Below are 22920 nucleotides of genomic sequence, written 5' to 3'. Positions count from 1 at the left end.
TCTTCTAAGGCTGGGAATAAAAAATTAATAACATTTGATCCTATAGACACTCAGCTATTAAAAAAGAACTACTGAAGAACATGAAAAACCACTAAAATCTTCAGCCCTTTTTATGTCAAAAACCTTTCAAGAAAGATATTGGGAAAAATTTAGCCCAAGTGGGGAAATATACAACTGTACTAAAAATATTCTTGTCTTGTTTACAGAGAAATAAAACAGCCATGTGATGTTTCACAATCACAGCAAGCTTTCAGTCAGGCGCTGCTAAATGTAACCAGGGTAGGTGTAGTGGCTTGCCACCTGAAATTCAACAGACAGCCAGGAGCTGCATCCCATCACACAGCTCAGTGAAAACTCTCCAGCGCAGAGAACACTGACTTTGCTGACTCTTGTGCTCAGTCTTCCTCCTCAGCCTTCTTTGCCCAAGTATACCAACTGCAGAGTCCCCCTCCTGCCAGATTTGCCCCATCTTCAAAAAATCAGAAACTTTTACCGATTCTAGTCTTTCACATCTTGTATTTTCTTGAGAAGAATTAAGGACAATGGATTTGTGTTGAGACTGTGTTATTAAGACATTCCTCAAAGCAGTCAAATCCTCAAATCCTAAGAGAAACTTGTATTAAAAAAATCTTTTAAAAATACTGTAATATAATAAGCTTACAAATGAAGTGATCTGTCTATAATCTCTATAATTTTTCCAAGATTTATCTGGCTGTCAGCAAAACATCCCCGTTCCCCTTTCATTTTCTGCCTTCTTTATATCATTATGTTGAGTAATTTTTTCCCATTATACTATTTCACTCCATTCACAGCATTTTCCCTGGAAAAGAGACAGTTGTTAGACACCTTAGGAAGCAAAAATTATTATATTAAAATACCCCTGGGAAATGAAAAGCATAAGCAAGCAGGAGGTAAATTTTTTGGCTAAATTAAAATTTAGTCTACCCTTTCTGTTTGGGTTACCAATTTCAAGGTTTTTAATGGAGAAATTCTCTACACATGTTGGAATACGATTCCAAATCCAGGCTGTAAAATAGACAACACATACAGTTTACCTACAAGATCCAATGTAAACAGAAGTTGCTGTCTCCCTCATCAGAGGCTGGGGAGCTGCACCATGCCCTTCTACAGCAGCACAAAGAGAAGGGTGCGAACTCTTGGGCAGCGTGAAAGCAAATCTGAAGCTGCAGCATGACTTCTAGGGCACCACACAAATAAAATTGGACAACAGGGTAGGAAACACGGCCACAGAGGGACTTCATACACTGAAAAGGCAGAAATGCTGCCATGCAACTTGGGCATAGACAGACCTTTTTTGGAAATTGCACAAAGACTGGTGTAAAACATCAGAAAGTTATCCGTACTCTCTGCCCAGTCACAATCATACTAATTAATTCTCCTGCTAATTAAGCATTTTTCACTTGGTTTCCACTATATTTCTATAAACATACACTACCAACTCTCTCCTTTCTCTCTGCTGAGTACTTGATAAGGTCACGAGTACATCCACCGAGACCAAATATTTCTATATATAGAAATAATTTCCTGTGGAATTAAGTGCACTTGCCTGGGTATCTAGTTCATACTAAACTTAATTTAGCTGATTTTCCTCGTCTATTATAACCATTATTAGGGACAGTATACGCTGCCAGCTGCAGCATTGCCTATCAAAGACAGAAACTAATTATCTAATTATGTGGCAAGGATGAGTTCCTCCTCCAGAACATTCACAACCATCAGACGCAGACAATCAAGTAACTATCACAAGGAAGAACTGGTTCCTCCAGCCAGCCATTTTACACACTCCTCCTTTTTTTAAAGGAGGTAAAAGAAAGGTAGCGTATTCTAGGAATATCAGTTCTCAGTAACCATTCCAAATACATCCCATGCAAGTGAAGCAAACACTTGAACAAGTCCTGTCTCAGGCAAAGTGTAGTAGATAATATGAGCTGATTATGAATGTGTGAAATAAAATAAAATAAAATACTTTAGGGAAACAAAGTTGAGTTTCTGGATGTGCTGTCTCCTAGGCCTCTGCACCCCAAAACAGGATTCAGGGAGAGGAGGAACCACCGGTAGTGGAAGAGAATCAAGTCATGGAGCTCTTAAGAAATCTCAACCCATACAAGCCTGAGGATGCAGACGGAGGAAGCCAATATCACTGCAAGGCTGTTCTTTATCATTCCTATCCTTTTTGAAAGGTTGTGGAGAATGAGGGAGGTACCCTATGACTGAAGAAAGGTGATTGTTATACCTGACTTCAAAAAGGGCAGTAACAAGCCATGGATCTACAGGCTGGTTAGCCTCACTCTGCTTCCTGGAAAAACCACAGGGCAAAATCCTCTCCAAAGCTGCTTCTGAGCACATGAAGGTGAAGAAGGTGACCAGGAACAGTCAGCATGGACTTACCAAGGGTAAACCATGTCCAGCCAACCCGGTTGCCCTAAATGATAGTATGACTGGATCTGTGACTGAGGGAGAGCATTGGATGTTGTCTACCCTGACTTTAGTAAGGCTTTAGATACTGTCTCCTACAGCATCCTGGTATATCCAAGCTGCGATGTTATAGCCTAGATAGGCAGACTGTTAGCTGTGTGAAAAATTGGCTGGATCACCAGACTTAAAAGGCCAGTGGTTAACAGTATGTATCTACCTGTAGGCCAGTTACAAGTGGAGTACCTTGCTTAACACCTTTTATCAGTGGCCTGAAGGAGGAAAAAATACGCACCCCCTTCAACCCTCAGATGATACCCAGCTCAGAGGTGCATTCAATACCCTTGAGTGCAGGGCTGCTGTTCAGAGGGCCTTAGGCCAGAGGGAGGAACGGGCCAACAGGAGCCTTTCGTGGCTCAGAAAGGACAAATGCCAAGCCCTGCCTGTGGGAAGGAAGAGCCCCTGGCTATGGGACAGGCTGGGGACTGGCTGCCCGGGAAGCAGCTCTGCTAAAAAGGACCTGAGGACAGCAAGCTGAGCACCAGCCAGCAGCCTGCCCTGGCAGCAGAGACGGTCAGCAGCATCCTAAGTCATACCAACAAGAGCCAAGCCAGTAGGTCAGGTGAAGCGGTTATCCCCATCTAGATACAGTCTAACACAGCTGGGCGACGCATCCGGTTTTGGGCCCCACGACACAAGAAAACGTCGACAAACTGGCGCGAGTCCAGAGGAGGGCCACCAAGGCCGTCAGGGGGCTGGAGCACCTGCCCTGCGAGGAGAGGCTGAGGAAATGGGGCCTGTTCAGCCTGGAGACGAGAGGGCTCTGGGGGACCGCAAAGCCGCCTGTCAGTGCCTATGGGGAGGGCCGCTAAGACGAGAGAGCCAGGCTCTTTGCCGATGTGCATCCAGGACAATGAGCGATGGCGGCCGTGAACTGAATCAGGGGAGGTTCTGACTTGATATGCCGGGGCGATGCCACTGTGAGGACTACTCAAACACTGGACTCGGCTGCCCAGAGAGAGGCTGTGGAACCTCCGCTCTCGGGCCCAGCCAGACAATGGCCTGAGCAACCTGGTCGGAATTCACTATCAAGTCTGCTCTGAGCAGGAGGTTGGACTGAAGGTCTCCTGAAGTCCCCTCCAGCCCACAAGGTCCTTCCCACTTGCAGCCAGAGGCCAAAACTGGAACCCCTAGCACTAGGCAAACTGAACAAGACGTTTTTTCTTCTCCTCATGAGGAATGTCAGCCTCATCTTGTTTAAATGACCTGGAGACAAAATTTTTTTTTTTAAACGGATTCCACTGCAATGACTTTTTTCTACTTATCATAGCCTTCCAGGCGCATTTCTCAACATCTAAGTTTTTATCAACATGATGATAAGATCAACAGTATTACCTCTACAGCAGGCTTGGTCTGAAACAGAAGATGTGACCCAGGTCAGGATTTATATACAGATTTAGAAGGAATAGGCTTACCCCGTATCTACTATCTACTGTGTTCTGCTCTGGTGTATTCAATGTCATTCTTAGTTTACAGCTGCAAAACCAGCAACCATACTACTGGCCCAGTGGATTTCTTGATATCCTTGGGAAAGAAGTTTTTAGACCCAAAACGGACAGCTATTTTCAGGAGACCTCCAAACAATCATAATTAAATAAATAAATAAAGGGAGCATTTACTTACTTATTCCTTGAAAAAGTTCTTCAATGTTAACAGCATTCTTTGCACTGGTTTCAACAACAATTGCACCTATAGATTCTGCATATTCTTTGGCATCCTTCATAGGAACCTCTCTAAAAAAAAAAAAAATTTACAAATAAAAGACACCAAATTTTCAAAAAATAGTTTAATTTTGGCTAAAAAAAAAGGTCCCAAAACAAAAAAAAAACAGAAGAACAACAAAAAGACCTCAAACACAGCTTAATCAGAAAAGCATTAGTATGCTCTTTTTTCCCTGCTAAAGTAGTACTGTCTTTCTTCTTATTATGGCACTTAGATCATCGTATTCAAAATATCAAAATTTCACCAATGATCGGTCTGCAGATTTCTTGGACTTGCTGCTGAATCCATGCCTTCATGGAAAAAAGGAAGATAATTTAAATGACAACCCCATTTGTTTGTTTTTTAAACTCGATCCCAATAAGAAAAGCATTAAAACACTAGAGAAAAGCCATACAACTCTGCTGATCCAGGCAGCAACCAGCATTGTCCACACCAAGTGTTCAAACAAGATAGCATATGGCTGTTGTGGAAGAAAATGATAAGAGCATCGTATATCTAAGTGTTTGCAAGCAGCAAGAAAACAAGAGAGATTCTGAAAGAGATATGAAAGCCACGGACTCTGAGCACATTGGCAAGAGCAATCTGGGAGTGCCAGATTCACTGGGGAAAGGCCAGCATTCTGTGCCATGTCACCAAAGTGACACCATCTTAAAATCACTGGTAGAACATCCTCATTTTGTAGCCAACACTTCATATGCCAAAAGCTGGTGAATGCAGTTTACAACATGCAAAAGACCTCTGCTTCAGACACAAAGCAAGCCCCACACTGACCTTGTATCTGCCTGAGCCAGGTGGCAAAGCTGAATCTGCCTGCGTCCACTGCTGCCTGTAACCATTGCTATTCCTGATTTTTGAGCAACAGCTCAGAATCAGAGACTGAAAACGCTAACAGGCACCCAAGGTATACCCAATCAGAGGAGCCCATGTTGGAACACCAGGCTGCCAGCCCTATTTTTCTTCCAGTTGTTCAACATGTCAGCTGGTGTATTTTGTATGGCTTTATAGCTGTCGCTCATGCAGAATTTGCACCAACTCCTTCACCCCACAGCTCTGAGGAACCAATCCAGAGACTCCTAGTACAATTTCCTCCTAGTATGAGTGCCTTGGACTTTAACAGAAGGTACCTAGGTGGGAGCAGAGCAATGCAATTTCACAATTAGTTTATAAAGGTATATTTTTTAAATAAATCAGATCTGCTGCTTATGGGAAACATGCAGAGAGGCAGAATAATTGCCTGATTTACTACAAATGGTTTTCAAAAAATTAGCTTGCAATTCCAGCATCTGGATTCAGAGCTTGTTTCCATTATGTGCTTCTTTGTATTACACGTCTTTTTGTTGCAGAAGACACAGAAAAGGCAGCATTCTCCTTACTATTTCCGAAATGGCACCCTGGCCTTTATTATGAAAGGTACCACCATCTGCAGATGGCCCCGACGATAAGAAAAAAGGAACTTAAAACTATGTAACATAATATTCAAACAACAGTAAAGAAAGAAATTTGAGAGCATAGGGTTATGTAATGAGAACTTTCAACTTGCTGTAATTTAGATGAGAAAGCAAGCTTCAGGAATCAAGGGAAAGGTAAAACAGCAGCAAGTGACAATAGTCCAAGGAAGCGTCACAACACTTCTTAGCCTTCTCTGATAACATTTCTAAAGGAAGCCTATAAATGTCCACAGCACGTGGGCAATAAGCATCATGCCATCCAGTGCTGTCGGCACCGAGAAGGCCACATACGTGGCTGCATACGTCAAGTGGAGTTATAATCTGGATGTCAACATTGCTCAGATGCTACCTTGTCAAAAAGAAAAAGCACAAATGCTTGAACTCTAAGCTGAGAGGTAAACACACACAAGACGGGGGTGAAGATGGAAGAAGGGAAGAACCATCAATGGAGTGCTGAGAAAGTGTTATTCCAGGGCTACGGGGAAAGTTAGAGGGATTCCTATTCTGAAAGATGTCAAATATTTCATTTTATCCTTTCCAAATCATACTGTTGATTCAGTCTCCCTAGAGATTTTCTGAATAATTACTGAATAAAGAGGTATTCTGGATGCATAGAAGGAAGATCTGAGCATGAAATTCTGCTGAATTCTCTTAACCAAGAATCTGGCAATTTCCAGTGAACATGATTTGTTAAGAAGGTGCACCATGTTTTCAGGGAAGTAAACACTTCTTTGTTGCTGTTATGACTACTGACTTCTATAATGCTCAAAAAATATTTTGGTCACTTACAACATTTTAACATTGAAGTCTCAGCTCCTGTCTTTGAAACTACTTTTTAATGACCTGTCAGAAGAACAGGACATATATCAGAAGGAAAAGTCTATTACTACTACTTAAAAGTTTGCCAAACACTCAACAGTACTAGAGTTGACAGTACTGTAACAACGATGAGGATCTATACTTGTATTGGCTTTGTGTGGCAAGGTTTTGGTAGCAGGGGGTGTTACAGGGGTGGCTTCTGTAAGAAGCTGCTGGAAGCTTCCCCTGTGTCCAACAGAGCCAATACCAGCCGGCTCTGAGATGGACCCACCGCCGGCCAAGGCCGAGCCAATCAGCGATAGTGGTAACGTCTCTGTGATAACATTTTTAAGAAGGGAAAAAAAAGTTGGGACAGAGGGCAAACGGCAGCCGGAGAGAGGAGTGACAACATGTAAGAGAAACAACCCTGCAGACACCAAGGTCAGTGAAGAAGGAGGGGGAGGAGATGCTCCAGGCGCCAGAGCAGAGATTCCCCTGCAACCCATGGGGAAGACCATGGTGAGGCAGGCTGTCCCCCTGCAGCCCATGGAGGTCCACGGTGGAGCAGATATACACCTGCAGCCCGTGGAGGACCCCACGCCGGAGCAGGTGGGTTCCCAAAGGAGGCTGTGACCCCGTGGGAAGCCTGCACTGGAGCAGGCTCCTGGAGGACCTGTGGCCCCATGGAGAGAGGAGCCCACACTGGAGCAGGTTTTCTGGCAGGACTTGTGACCCCGTGGGGGACCCACGCTGGAGCAGTCTGTGCCTGAAGGACTGCAGCCCATGGAAAGGACCCATGCTGGAGCAGTTCATGAAGAACTGCAGCCCGTGGGAAGGACCCACGTTGGAGAAGTTTGTGGAGGACTGTCTCCCATGGGAGGGACCCCACGCTGGAGCAGGGGAAGAGTGTGATGAGTCCTGCCCCTGAGGAGGATGAAGCGGCAGAAAATAACATGTGATGAACTGACCATAAACCCCATTCCCCATCCCCCTGTGCCGCTGGGGGGGGGTTGGTAGAGAATCCGGGAGTGAAGTTGTGCCTGGGAAGAAGGGAGGGGTGGAGGGAAGGTGTTCTGAGATTTGATTTTATTTCTCATTACCCTACTCTGGTTGATTTGTAATAAATTGAGTTAGTTTTCCCCAAGCTGAGTCTGTTTTGCCTGTGACGGTAACTGGTGAGTGATCTCTCCCTGTCCTTATCTCGACCCACAAGTTCTTTGTTATATTTTCTCTCCCCTGTCCAGCTGAGGAGGGGGAGTGATAGAACAGCTTTGGTGGGCACCTGGTGTCCAGCCAGGGTCAACCCACCACAATACTAAACAAAATTCCCTGTCTACCTGTAGAAATTCCTTCAAAGTGGAGAATAAATTTACTTCAACAGAGTCCCAAAACCTGCTGGTAGCCTATTAACAACACTAAGAAAAGAAGCATGACTCCTGCGCATCCCAAATCCATCTTGGCAGCTCAAAACCAAATTTTAGATGCTAAATGAGAAGGGTAACATGGTCAGTGATGATCAGAAATAGTGCCAGTCCCTTCCCAAAGGAAGATAATCAGTTCTTATTGCTTCCATTCATTCCTTCCTTACATTATCTCCTACAGTCATAGAGATGGCAGAATCAAATCAACTTGAAATGGGTCAGCTTGTCCTCTTTTGCATCTATTCACACTGGTCTTAAAAGCAGCTGTCCCTCTGATATCCAACAAAACATCTGTGAAAAGTTCTACAAAACCAAAGAGAGATGCCAAAAATGCATACAAACAGCAGCTTGTTCCTGTGTGTTCGCATCATCTTATTTTTAAATTCTCTGTGCCCAAAGGCATGTGTATTTTCTACTCATTGGAAACAATCTGATAAACTGGTGACACATTTCACCTGAAATCATTTTTACTGAAGTAAAATTGAAGACACAAAGCAGCCAGAGAATGCATACAGCTGCATGTATTGCATAAACAATCAGATTTCTGGAAGAACTGTGAAAACATATCACATGCAAGATAGTCTGCTCTCTATTTTTCCACCAAAATCTCTTTAGCTGGACACCACTGGATGACTTCAGAAAGAAAAAAAGCTGGGGGATGCAGAAAGAATAATGGCATGAAAAAAAAAAATTCTCAAAACTATTCATAATTATGGGGAGAAAAAAGTCCCCCGTCGCCCCCCCCCCCCCCCCCGCCCCCCAAAAAAAAGAATAAGAGACATTAGCTAATGGACAATGAGGACCATGCAAACACCAGAACATTTTGTGTATAGAAGAGTTGTACTGGCTGAACAGGAGTAAGAAACAGATAATCAGCAATCTGTAAACAACAGGTAGTGTTTGAGAATAACATGGTGGGAAGATCACAGTTGCTCTGTGAGTTGCTCAGTATTCTCACAACATTTCTGGGGTGCAGGTTTTACTTCGTGTCCCCAAGTTAACCTGCCTCTAGTGGAACAGCATTTAAAAGCTTGCTGCCATGGCAAATACTACCAAAAGCAGGGGGAAGGCTGGTTATGGATTCATTTGTAATTGGTGCCATTTGTTACAATCTCGAACTTAGTACCCTTGATTTAATCAGGCAATTGTATTGCTGGGAACACTTAAGCAATAAATTTAAAGTGACTCTCAGAGCAACTGAAAACTCCGATTTGTGCTAAGTGGTTTTTGGTTTTATTTTTATAATCATCCTTTCCTCTTTTTTTCTACTTCATATTTGGAAACGTTTAGTTTTGTGTTATAGGACTTAGTTTCACCATGTTGACAAGCATATCACATCATCACGTAGGAGATGCCAATATACTACCTGTGTCCCTGATTCTTAGCCCAACAGAAACCAGGAGTCTTCTAGCATCAGGGCTTGTTCAGGTCTTACAGGAAGCAGTGACTCACAGTTTTGTGCGGGTTCATGCCTGACTCACACACACACACACAAAAAAAAACCCCAAAACCACACAGGTCCAATCCTTGTATATGCCTTGATGCAATAAAGCACTGCATCACTTACTTGAAGTTACACATGTGCTTCAGGGCTCTGGTGAACCTGGGCCAAAGTAATGATTATAAAACAACAGGGGGATATCTTTAAACAACCATGAGAGCCTATGAGGTTCTAAGAGGAAAGCATCAAATACGGCCATTGAGTCTGTACTCTTAGCTGAAGAAATAACAGTCGTGGACTGACACAAAGGATCACTACTGTACAGCAAAATGTGCTTCCATTTGAAGAACAGATAAGTGCAAAGCCAAAATAGAGCCAGCAAGCAGAAAAGTGACTCATCTCAAACAGCATCATCTTGGCTCTTCTGCAGGAGGCCAGATTCAACCCTCCCCTCTTATACCCAGGAGGTTCTTTGCTTCACACAGGTGACGCAAGTTTTACTTGAGGTTATGCTCTTAAAACACCAAATATACACTTTCTACATCCAGTATTACAGAACAGTTTCAGTTGTTGCAAAGCACAAAGCACAAGTTCTCAAAGCTTCTCTACGAATAACATTATTCTACCTCAGGCCCATCCTTCTAGCTTTGCATTGCTGGTTTTGCTCATCGCTTAATACATTCTGCACCTTTTAACATGAATGGAAGGAAAACAAAGAGTATACTTTTCCATTCCCAATGATTCAGCAGCTAAAGGGTGTACATTGTACAAATACACAGGAAGGGCAGTAAAAGAGAGGTTAAAAAAAGTACATAATTCAAGTTGTGCTGCTGCTGGTGAGGTTGTACATTGGTAGAACCACTGGTGTTCGGAAAGACTCAATACAGCTGACCAAAACTAAATACTATTATAACAATCAAACAAATTGGTTACCTGAAAGAAGGAAACACTATAGTTACTGCAATCAAAGCAACAATGAAAATGGATGTATTACCTGATATCAGAAAGATCACATTTGTTTCCAGCGATGGCCATTACAATGTTTTCAGGACCATGTTCTTTTAGTTCTTTCACCCATTTCTTCAAAGTATGAAATGAATCCTAAGTCAGAGAAATAACAAATAAACTAACAGCCTAGCCTCTGTTGATGTATTTGCTTATTTTTTGAAGTTAGAGGAACACAGCTTTGACAGTATTAATGCAATAATAATTTTATAGATCATAAGACCAGAAGAAGATCGCTGTATCTGTGTAATCTGCTTTTCAAACTTCAGGTCATAAGACTTCCTCAAATTAATTCCTGAACTTGGACACTTCCCCTTTGCCCCCCCTCCAAAGCAGCACTGAATGTTTTTTTTTAAATTCTCAGCGATGAAGAAACAACCACAGCTCTTTTAAGCTTGGCTAGTAGCTAATTTCCTTCACTTTTAATGTGAGCTTCATTTGTCCAATTTCAACTTCTGCCCAGTGGATTACCATCTCAACCACTGCCATATTTTTGGTAACATCCAGGGGAGCTTTCACTGTGACACCCTCCCGCCAGCATTTCCGAATCTGTGACCTGGTAAACTGCGATTTACTCATTATGAAACCAAAGACAGGTGACAATTCACTTGGCTTTTCCCCTCCAAATACAAAATTCAAACACTTTGATGCTACTTACCTTTTAATAGTAAATTTTCTATTTCTTTACACTAATGAACTAATAGCATTAAAATCACTTTTGTTCCTAGAGATTCTAATTATAACGCATGGTTGAAATCATTACTGAAACTCAAAGTGAGCTCCCAAATACATTATAAATCATTTTTTCCCCTTCAGAAACGCACATAAGAGTTGTGTCTAAATCAGCAATGGCTGTATCAGTACCATTGAAGGGAGAGCACTATCAGTCATTTGGAAAAAAAAACATCCATTCTGCTTTAATGATCAACACTGAATATTAAGCATCAGAAAGTGAAATACACATTCCTCTGCTATTTTCCCCTCTTTATTCTGAGAGCTGTTCCACATAAGCTTGAAGAAAGGCTGGCAAAACAAAATTCTACTCTTACAACGCATTACAAGATCAACCGTAAGATATTTAAATTAAAAATAAATATCAACCCACTCTTCCTCATCTTTTTTTGGCAAACTAGCAAAGGAGAACAGTACCACTGTGCAACAGTGGCCACCATCATCAGCCACAGATCATTACACTAATGCACCGGAGAACCAACCCAGCTCTCTCAACCTAGTAGTAAATAATTCAGTTGGCAGGAAAGGAATAAAATGCTAGTGAACTGTCGTGACCATCCATCAATACCTCCTCTAACTCAGCTTTATCAGCAGGGATTTCTTTCAAAAGCAGTGGAAGAGGCATTCAGCTAGAACCTCCTAGCCACCTCTGCCTGAGAAATGAGCAAGAGCAGTTTAGGATCTGAAAAAACAATTTTGATTCCAAATGAAGAATGATAAGACAAAGGTCAGAGACTTATTATTTCATCACTGGTTTCAAAGTTAAGACATAAGTCCTGCAATGCAAACATGAGATGATATGCCTAGTTAAAAATAATCAGTTTTAAAATCAGTAATATGCGAACAACTGTGTTTCTGTTCAGTTGACAAAGCAGCCAGCTGCTTTTTGCAGTAAAAATTCAATTCTGTACAGAGAACATAGGTGGTGGTGGTGGTGGTGGTGGGAGGGGGTACTGCAGGATATTATCCTATCTACTTAAGTCAGAGGAAATCCAAAGAAACTTTGACAAAATGTAGCCTCCAACCTTTTGTCTAGATGACATTGAAATAACACAGAAACAGGACTTTATATTTAATCTTTTAAGGCAGTTGGATGCCTCCATCCAAATCTACACAAACTACTGAAGCATATAAACCCCACTGATGTGAACAGGGACTAACATACAAATACTTCTGGGGTTTTAACTCCAACTCGGGCCCAAGCAGAGGATTTAACACAGACAAAAAGTGTACAGAAGGTCTTACCTGTTTGGTGATATCGTAAACTATCACGGCTGCTGCTGAACCTCGGTAGTACATTGGAGCCAAGGAATGAAACTGTTAAAACATAATTCCCCCAACAAAAAATATCATTAATAAATCAGAATTATCATACGCTTCATCAGGTCACAAAGACTTGCCATGGCAGGACCTCTGACTTTCTTTCATGCCATAGAGAACAGACCTCTTCAGTGGTCACCCACCTCTCATTTTCCTTAAATGCCAAGGAGGCAGAGCTCCCTTACCTCCTGCTGTTCTTCATCCCACTGGATTTACACAATCAGCACTTACTGGTTCAATGCATCTTTTCCATTACAGGACATGGACTCTTAGGACAAGTTTGGACACGAAGATGACCTACACTTGGAGGCCTAACCTGATAGCATATAGACCCCTTCCCCTGGCAAACTGCAACATTTTGCTTTGTCGTTTTAAAAGACTGAATTCAGCTTGAGTTTGAGTTTTATAAAACATTGCAAATTACTTGGATAAAATTAACTTGTCAGAAAACTCTAAACACCCGTCATGTTTACTTATCCTATACTATGACAGATATTTTGAAAAACATGGGTTCTTGCAGTTTAAGTTACTCTTCAGCTTTTTGTTTCAAAGGAAACATCCTTTAAGAAAAAAAAACCCAAGCAATAAATACGTTTATTATAACAACAGCTTGCCAATAAACAGCATAATTTTCATAATTTACCATGACTAAGCAGCTGATTTAGAATTTCAGCTTATAATTACACAGAGAAAGGAAGTCAAAAAGCCCTTCTGCTGATTCAACTAAACCTAGTCTTAAGCAAACCAAAAATAATCTTTCTTGGAAAATACATTTAGTCTCGCTGCACTCGCACAGCCATTTTACAAATTTTCATTTGCAAAGTGATCTGCAAAAGCTTCATATAAAGCTGCAGCTAATAACTGAGGTCAACTCCTAAATCAAATGCATTATTGGGGGGGGTATGAATCTCACTGCCCAGTGAACATGCACGGATCCATGTGTTATGTTGCAAACCTCTGCAGATTTACTGGACACATCTTTTTCTCAGAACTGTACTTACAGACTGAGCATTTAGACCTAGCAGCCTCCACATTTCTTGCTGTTTCACATGCAATGTATAAAGCAAGTTATTTTTAATATTGGTTCATTTGCCAGTTTGTAAGCTATTTATCACAGATCACACACTCCAGCTCAAGGTCAATACTTTCTCTTATGACAGTAAGGATGCACAGCAGCAGTGACAGATGGTCAAGTGCTGAAGTGTTTTGGAGAGCGAGGCAGGTGGGAGAGCTCATTAATAGGAGAAAACAGCAGGAAGGAGGATGAGAAAAGAAAGAAGATTCAGTCAAGAAGCATGGTCTGAAGAAAAGGGATCAGCTAACATCCTCAGGGAGTTGGGTAGAAGAGTGCTTTCCAGGCTTTTAGTGTGTGGCTTTATTACTTGCAATAAATGCTTTCCAGAATTTTTAGGCTTCCCGATCATGAAATTTCCAGAAATTTCCAGTGTGTTAGAATAGACTAGACTATTTCAGTTGGAAGGGACCTACGACGATCATCTAGTCTAACTGCCTGACCATTTCTGGGCTGACCAAAAGTTAAAGCATGTTGTTAAGGTATCCTGGTTTCACCTGGGATAGAGTTAATTGCCTTCCTAGTAGCTGATATAGTGCTATGTATTGGGTTCAGCATGAGAAGAATGTTGATAACACACTGATGTTTTCAGTTGCTGCTAAGTAGTGTTTATACTAAGTCAAGGATTTTTCAGCTTCTCATGCCCAGTCAGCAAGAAGGCTGGAGGGGCATAAGAAGTTGGGTGGGGACACAGCCAGGACAGCTGACCCAAAGTGGTGAAAGGGGTATTCCATACCCTGTGACATCATGCCCACTATACAAACTGGGGGGAGTTGGCCTGGGGGGATCGCTGCTCAGGAACTAACTGGGCATCGGTCGGCAACTGGTGAGCAATTGCATTGTGCATCACTTGTTTTGTATATTCCAATTATTTTTATTCTTACTGTAATTTTAATAATGTTATTATTATCATTATTATTTTCTTCCTTTCTGTTCTATTAAACTGTTCTTATCTCAACCCACAAGTTTCACCTTTTTTTTTTTTTTTTTTTCTCCTCCAATTCTCTCCCTCATCCCACTGCGGGGGCGGGCAGGGAGTAAGCAGCTGCAGAGTGCTTAGTTACTGGCTGGGGTTAAACCACGACATAAGGGTATTGTCCAAATGCCTCTTAAACACTGACAGGCTTGGGGCATCGAGCACCTCTCTAGGAAGCCCGTTCCAGGGTTTGACCACCCTCGGTAAGGAAATGCTTCCTGACATCCAGTCTGAACCTCTCCTGGTGCAGCACTGAACCATTCCCCCACATCCTGTCCCTGGATCCCAGGGAGAAGGGCTCAGCACCTCCCTCCCCACATCCCCTCCTCAGGAAGCTGCAGAGAGCAATGAGGTCTCCCTGCAGCCTCCTTCTCTCCAAACGAGACGAGCCCAAAGTCCTTCAGCTGCTCCTCAGAGGACATTCCTTCCAGCCCGCTCACTGGCTTGGTTGTCGTCCTCTGGACACGCTCAAGGACCTTCACATCCTTCTTAAATGGTGGGGCCCAGCACTGCACACAGTGCTCAAGATGAGGCCGCACCAATGCTGAATACAGCGGGATGATCCCCTCTTTTGACCGGCTGGTCATGCTGTGTTTGATGCACCCCAGGGTGCGGTTTGCCCTCTTGGCTGTCAGGGCTTACTGCTGCCGACCAGCAGCCCCAGATCCCTTTCTGCAGGGCTGTTCTCCAGCCACTGCTCTCCCAGTTTATACTTGTGCCTGCCATTACTCCATCCTAGGTGCAGAATCCAGCATTTCCTCTTGTTAAATTTCATCCCATTAATCACTGCCCAATGCTCTAATCTATCTAGATCCCTCTGCAAGGCATCTTGTCCCTCAAGAGGGTCAACAGCACCTCTCAGTTTGGTATCACCAGCAAACTTGCTAATGGTGCATTCAACTCCTGCATCCAGATCGCTGATAAATATACTGAACAAGACTGGCCCTAGAATTGAGCCCTGAGGAGTGCTGCTGGTGACCGGTCACCAGCCAGATGCAGCCCCATTCGCTACAAACAACTCTTTGAGCTCTGCCCTTCAGCCAGCTCTTCACCCAGCGCACCGTAAACCCACTCACCCCACAGTTGGACAACTTGTCCAGAAGGATGCTGTGAGGGACAGTTATCAAAAGCCTTACTAACATCCAGAAAAACTACATCCACCTCCTCCCTTTCATCCACTAGGCAGGCAACCTTATCATAGAAGGGTATCAAATTAGTTAAACAGGGCTTTCCCCTTGTGAACCCACGCTGACTGTGCTTGATGATTGCATAAATGCCTTTCAACAGTACCCAGTACAATCTTCATAATTTTTCCAGGAACTGAGGTTAGACTAAGAGGTCTGTAGTTCCCTGGGTCTTCCCTCACACCCTTCTTGTAAACTGGAATAACACTGGCTAGCTTCCAGTCAGCAGGGACCTCCCCAGACTCCCAAGACCTTTGCTAGATGATAAAGAGGGGTACTGCCATAACATCCGCTAGCTCCTTCAGAACTCTGGGATGAAACCCATCAGGCCCCATGGGCTTGTGAACATTCAACTGATACAGCTGGTCCCTTATAATTTCAGTGTCCACAAACGGAAAGTCACTGTTCCCACACTCATGGTCCTCCAACTCAGGGGACCGTGCAGCCCAAGGTCTATCAGTATTACTAAAGACTAAGGCAAAAACCGCATTGAATGCCTCCACTTTTTCTTCATCCCTATTAGTCGGATGACTATCTTCAGCAAGTATCAGTCCAATGTTTTTTTTAGACCTCTTCTTGCTATTAACATACTTTAAAAAGCCCTTCTTGTTACCTGAAACAACACTGTCCAGTTTCAACTCTAATTGAGCTTTGGCCTTTTGTGTCTTCTCCCTGCATAAACGAATCACAGCTTTGTACTCTTCCTGCGAAGCCTGACCTCACTTCCAGAGATCATACAGTTCCTTTTTCCTCTTGAGCTCCACGAGGAGTTCCCTGTTCAGCCAAGCTGGTCTTCTGCCCTTCTTGCTTGACTTAGACACAGTGGAATTGCCTGCTCCTGTGCTTAAAAGGTGGTTCTTAAAGACTGACCAGTACTTGTGGACTTCTAAGCCCTCAAAAACAGATTCCCAAGGCACTCTGCTAAATAGCTCCCTGAATAGATTGAAGTTTCCTCTCCTGAAGTCCAGGGGAGCAACTCTGCTGTCCTTTTTTCTCATTACTCTCAACCATTTCATGATCACTGCGGCCAAGGCAGCCACCTACTATCACATCCCCCAAGAGTCCTTCTCTATTCACAAATCGCAAGTCTAGGAGGGCATCTTTCCTAGCTGGCTCACTGAGTACCTGTGACAAGAAGTTATCTCCTACAAACTTCAAGAATTTCCAAGACCTGCTCATCAACACGTGTGTTGTGTTAAAGTAGCCTGAAAATCAAGGATCTTAATTGTGGAGGGTAGATCTGACCTTTCATGTTGTATGCACACTCCTCCCAGTCTGTAAACTCCTGGAAAAAAACCCACAACATACCCTACACACATGATGGTTTGGTTTTAATCTAGATTACATGGTATTAATGAATTTACAAAGAGCTCTCAAATAACAGTAATCACATTTCACAGGAGCCATGCAGTTAAACTCACATGCTTCAAATTCCTTCAATACTGGCCCAGAAAGCACACTGAGAACCTGTACATCATCTTGGGAATTTCTCTCCCTTTTCTTTTGAGCAGGTGACAAGAACACTTTCCATAGTAGCTGTTTCCTGAAGAGTATTGCCAGTGTTAGGGCATGAAAGTAAAAATAAAAATATTAATAATTTAAAAACCAAACAAAAAAGCAGACCTCTCTCACTGGATCCTGGACAAGTAGAACCAGATGCAAACTGGAACCAGGATGCAAACTACCATTTTTGGGGTAGGATTAATTTTTAGCTGGATTCCCAAACCAGCTTGTTGTGCATCAGATAAGCCCCAGGCTCAGCTGAAAGGAAAGGGTGGGAAAGCATGGCTGAGAGAAAGGAAGGACAGGACCACTAGAAGCCAGATTCACATCAATTTAGACCACATTCAAATAGCTCTGCACTTGCAGAACTACTTTGCGCACATCTCTGCTGGTACGGTCTACTGCCACTGGCAGTTTTACTTTTTTTTTTTTTCCTATAATGGAAGCAATAATCATTTAAAATCTGTGCAGGTAATATGCAGAAACAAAGAAAACTTCTTTTGAAACATTTTTGGAGATTAATTAATCACTTCAACAGTGTGTTGCCTTTCAGTAACAGAAATGCCAAATGATGTCCAACTATGACTTGCTCCTTGTGTCAAGAAACATAAAAAGTGGTGATCAGAGGTGCAGCATGTGGGAGGAATGCAGTTCCTCTGCTATGTAAAAGAAAATAATCTACTTAAATATTCCAACTCCTCACAAGCTTGGAAAGAGGGAGGGCAAGAACACAGCATGCTAGGCTCAGAAAGGCAACTGCCTTTGAAAGGCACTTGGGTTTAGTAGTTGTTGTTAACAAGTAATTATGACCTCCCTACTCTACTGAAAATCTATTTACTTGCTCAGCTGACAGGACAGTTATTTCTTCTTTCATGATTCTATAGTAATATTTTAGCTCTAAGGCCTTTTAAGAGGAGAAGACATTTTGTCCATATTTGGGCATGGAGCCTCAGGATTTGGTTTTTTTTAATATCAAGTGATAGATTTCATCTGGCATGTAAGTTTGTATTCCTATTTCAATAAACCTGACACTTGAAATTTTGTATTTTACATTGGACAAGGTGACCAAAATGGGATTATAATGCATCTTAATGCAATTTCCTGCAGTCTGTGAGGGAAAAGAAGTACCCTGAAATTGTTTAATAACACTGAAAACACACTAGTAACAACTATTATCAGTTATTGCAGTACAGAATACCAAATAAAACCAAAATTAAATCCCCATTGTCAATTTTTTGTACAGTCTAATAAACAAACATGATGACACACTATGTCCTAGTCATAAGAAATCACTGTTGTCCACAAGAAAACAGGAAAAGACTCTTTGCAACACTGAATGAATCAAGAGGGGCTGAAAAACTGTAACTCTGAGGAAGTTTAATGATCTAATAATAGAATATTAACAAACGTGTTTTATGAGCATGGATTTTTCCAATATCACAAGCATACTGTAAAAATATTATGCAAATAATTATGTTTATTTGATGCTTTTTTTTTTTCTTCTTTTTTTTCTTTTAAATCAGTGCCCAAAAGCAAAGTCCTCTTGAACCTTTTCCTGGCCTAATTACCTGGAAAAAGAGTCATGCAAAATTAATTAAATGGATACAAAATACCAATGCGCACATTTTTCACCTGCCAAGGACCAAATGTGGGACAGATGCCCAAAACAAGTGACACACAAAAAAAATCAGCTCACAAAATTACATCTCACGGGAGTACATTCTGTATTATAAATTACAGTGTCTATAACCTTGATTTTATAGCTCAGTATTTCTGTATCCAGAAATTTCCAAGAAAATTAGGAGAAACAGGAACAGTTTGGGATTTGGCATAAGAACAAGTCTGCTTCTTGAGAAGGGCCACCTAAAACGCTCGGGCAGCCACCCCTGGCTCCTCTACACAGACACCCGGGTTGCAATCCCAACTTGCTGGGGAGTCAGCCCCTCTGTAACCTGCAGCTGAGAGCAGCGCTCTGGCAGACATCACCCCTACCTGCAGCCAGCAGCAGCTCACATCACGTTGGGCTAACAGGGAAACACAGACCTGAAACAGTTCCTCTATCAACTCCCACCATCACAAATAACCACACTACTAACCCGTTTCAAAAGCTGATCAAGGTCCAGCCTAAAATCATTCGGGTTTTTTTTCCATGATACTTCTACAGGCATCATATTGTTTTGATGATTAATAAAATTCTGAATTCCTGATTATTAAATTACTTGTAATTTAGTTGCACCTTGACTTACTAAAAATTCAAGCATGAATGCTTGCCTTTAGCTGAATGATGAATATAGAGCAGTCTTGCAGTCTTAACTTTGCCAGTCTGCTAAACCAGGCTCTTCCAGTCTGAAGATAAGGTGATGGGGAGAAAGCAGGGTCTAATCGCATTTCTCTGCACTTTGTACAGCTTCAGTTCATCTTTCTGGACTGCTGGTGACCAGGTTTGTATGCAGCACTCTAGACATAAAACAGCCTTAACTGCACTAACATGTAACACATTTCTCATGGCTGCATCATACACACATGATCATCCTTTAACCAGTAAATACACTCACAGGTGGCTTTCTTCCTCTGTTTCCAAATAAATCACCCACAACTTTACAGCATACATTTTTGTTGGGAGTCAAAAGGTACAGGGACTTGCTACTTACACTACTGAATTTCATCCCCACTGTTTCCCCCCATTTTCCACCATGTCCTTCTAGGCACTAGGAATACCTCCCATCTTTGTATAATGATTAAACCATCCTTAGCAGCTTACTTCCTGTGGAAGTTTAGAAGTCCTGTGCCTCGTATTCAGCATCCACAAAAAGTTTGCCTATTTGCAAATACTGACCCACTTCATCACTCATTAGACCTGTTCTGCTTTTGTAGGGATTGATAACAACTTGTAAGGCTGAGGTCACTAAACCATGCAATGCAACAGTGAAGTTGTAAGGGTGCATTCTCCAACTTAACAGCTACATCCAGGCCAAAAGGGCCATTTGAAATACAAGTAAGAAACTTATTTTACCAAAGACATGCCAAAAACCAAAATGACTTGTGTAGCTTCATGCAGACTTTTAAGACTCTCTTCCTTAGAACACACCACACAGCATGCTACATACCTACACAGTCGCCTAAGTACTGGTGCAATGCTAAGTGGGTTCAGAGCACCTTCGTACCCGTGCTCCTCTACCAACACACCCACTTTGTACTTGAAGTTCATCATCTCCGTCATTAAGGAAGAAGCGAGGCCACAAGTGAATTATGAAATTTCCTCTGAAAGCAGCTCCCCTTTTTCTCTCAGGATCCGACTAGAAGCTGCCCAACCTTTACAGCTGTACAGCCCTGCAGCACAGAGGACAAATTCAGTCTTAGGTGGTGCAAATGCAAGTTCGGCATAACTAGAGTTGCTCTTGCTGATTCCAGAAGTATTTTGGGATTCTGCAACCCCTCATCTGGCCATCTCTCTGAAGTCAACAGAAGTTTTGCCCTTGCAAAGGGCAGAAAAATGGAACCAACCAGCCATTAAGGAATTTACCACCTATTTAGAAGCTCTGTAGTATTTGTTTTCTGCTTCCTGTGAATGTCATCACGGAGGGGTATATTTGTCGTAGGTGATGCTTTTCATATTTCCTCTGTACTAACAGTACAGAATGAGGAAGAAGAAAAACCCACAGAGTAGCCATATCACAATACTTAGAATAGAAAAACAAATTCAAGGGAACACAACATAAATCACACCCGAGCTGTGGTAGTGAAAGTCTCATAACCATGTCTTACATAATGTTGGTGTAGAAAGCAAAAGAGAGGCCAAATAAATACAGAAATAAAAAACTACCACTCCTGCCTATTTATATAGAGGCTGACAAATGCTGCTGAAGACAGTCTGGATTCATTCAATCTGCCAGGCACACCAGGGAACACTAATTCATGTCAGCAGCTCTTTGCACCATCCTGTAGTGCTACACCCCAGCGCTGGCTTATTGCCACAGCGGGGCTGTCTCTTCCAAACTCCACAGGCAAGAGAAAAAAAACCAAAACCAACAACAAAAAAACTCCCACAACTCCTCCATTGGGTTGCTTTTACCATCCTAGACTGTAAAGAACATCACTTGTTCTTGCAGCAAAAGGATTATAATTCTGCCTACAAGCATGGCTGAAAAGGGTAAGGATGCACAGAGTAAGCAGAATCAGACCAGTGCTCAGCAAGTGTTGCACACCTTCTCACATTAAGGGCTGAATTCAGCTAAGATTTTTCCACATGGTGCCTTTTCAAGCATCTTCAGGTGCATAGCAGCACAAGATTTGCTTCCTGACAGCTGTAATCATTTGACTAGATTTCATTCCCCTTCTTGAGAAGCTGCTCTCTGACTACGTATGTTGCATCTGAGTGGCCAAGACCAAACCACTTGGCACCTCTCAAGGTCAGAGTTCCCTACCCCTTTCCTTATCTGGGTGCCATTAATGGTAAGGACAGCCACAGCTTCTGGGTCTCTGCTAACCACTTATATGTGTGGGCAGTGACATAGCTCTGCAACTTCCTTCCCCTTCCTATTACACACACCCACCTTTCTAGACTAGGACCTTCATGCACCTTGGTCCCCTCACTCAGCAGTCCATGCCCAGACCTTCTGCATGTGATTTTGGGTGTCCTGTTTCTCCTGCCCTTGGCCCTTCCTGCCACGCCACCCCCACAAACAAACCCCCTCAGTCCTGTTCCCGAACCCACCTGAAGCACATTCCTCCTCCTGTTTTGGCCCCCATACCTACAACCTGAACCACTGAGGTGTTTGTGGTGAAGAGCATGGTAGACCAGTGCCAGAAACATGTTACTACTAGCCTGTTTAGGTGAGCTGCCTTAACTGCTTCCGTGGATCAGGTAAGCACCCACAGGGGAAGAACCAGAGGTTGCCACCACTGCATCTGCGTTGCACGAGCTCATTGAAGTGGTCTGTGCACCACGAACAGTACCTATTCCACAGCTTGGGAGCCTCTGCTTGCCCAAATCTGGGCATTTACATGCCCCGTTCCTGTCACCTTTGAGGCAGCGGCTGCCAACAAACAGAAAATTGGGGTGCAGAAAGAAGCCAAGGCAAAAACCAGAAGCATCAAACAGATTATCCTGACACATAAGCTTCTTGCACAAGAAGCAGCACAGGGAGGGATACAAAATTCCTGACATTCTCAGCTGGCAAAGAGCGAATGGAAAAACATTATGCACGAAAGCCACTATCAGATACCATTTAGCATTTTACAACCTTGAGTAGTTTTCCCTATACGATTGAAGGCTGAGATTCCAGTTCTCAGGATTTGCAAGCTGAATAAATCAGAAAAGATCTGTCTGTCTCCGAACTACAAGTATTTTTTGCAAGTTAAATTGAAGAAGATAGGTACCTAAGAATGAGCATTTTTCTCAAATATGTAAGAATTCTTAAAGTGAAGAGGGGAAAATTCCAACATTTTAGGATAATCTTTTGAAGTTATTTTAAATAAGCAGAAAACAAACTTTTGCAACATCACGTAAGTGACCTGTGCTTAGCCCTTCTAAAGTTTACAGTCATTAAACAAAGGATGCAGAAGACCCTACACCTAAACCGTGGCCCACTGTCAAGCTACACGCTACAAGGTTGGTTTTTTTTAAGCTTCCACACACATCCACATGCATCTCTTAAACGACTTACCACGCTTTACACTCACTGAAAACAACATATTCACTTACTAGCTCTAGTGGCACTTGTGCTCTCACGAACACACATACTACCAAATCACCTGCAGACCACTGCAGCATACAAGCAGCAGCTCACTGCAGGGACGTCCTTA

At 42.6% G+C, this 22920-nt stretch overlaps 1 protein-coding gene across 3 annotated transcripts in view; it reads right to left on the bottom strand.

The window, feature by feature from the left end:
* Positions 1 to 22920, bottom strand: part of RAB31 (RAB31, member RAS oncogene family) — a 71843-nt gene that overhangs the window by 11562 nt on the left and 37361 nt on the right. For all 3 annotated transcript variants that reach the window (XM_030011745.2, XM_030011744.2, XM_041122894.1), the window contains 3 exons: positions 12306 to 12377; positions 10318 to 10424; positions 4117 to 4226 (listed from right to left, as the gene is read on the bottom strand). In XM_030011745.2, coding sequence (XP_029867605.1) covers positions 4117 to 4226; positions 10318 to 10424; positions 12306 to 12377 — 289 coding nt within the window. The remainder of the gene's footprint in view (positions 1 to 4116; positions 4227 to 10317; positions 10425 to 12305; positions 12378 to 22920) is intronic.

The sequence above is a fragment of the Aquila chrysaetos genome, chromosome 4 (assembly GCF_900496995.4).
Source record: "Aquila chrysaetos chrysaetos chromosome 4, bAquChr1.4, whole genome shotgun sequence".
Lineage (NCBI taxonomy): Eukaryota > Metazoa > Chordata > Aves > Accipitriformes > Accipitridae > Aquila > Aquila chrysaetos.
The sequence above is the reverse complement of the archived record's forward strand: the minus strand, read 5'-3'. Positions and strand labels throughout refer to the sequence as shown.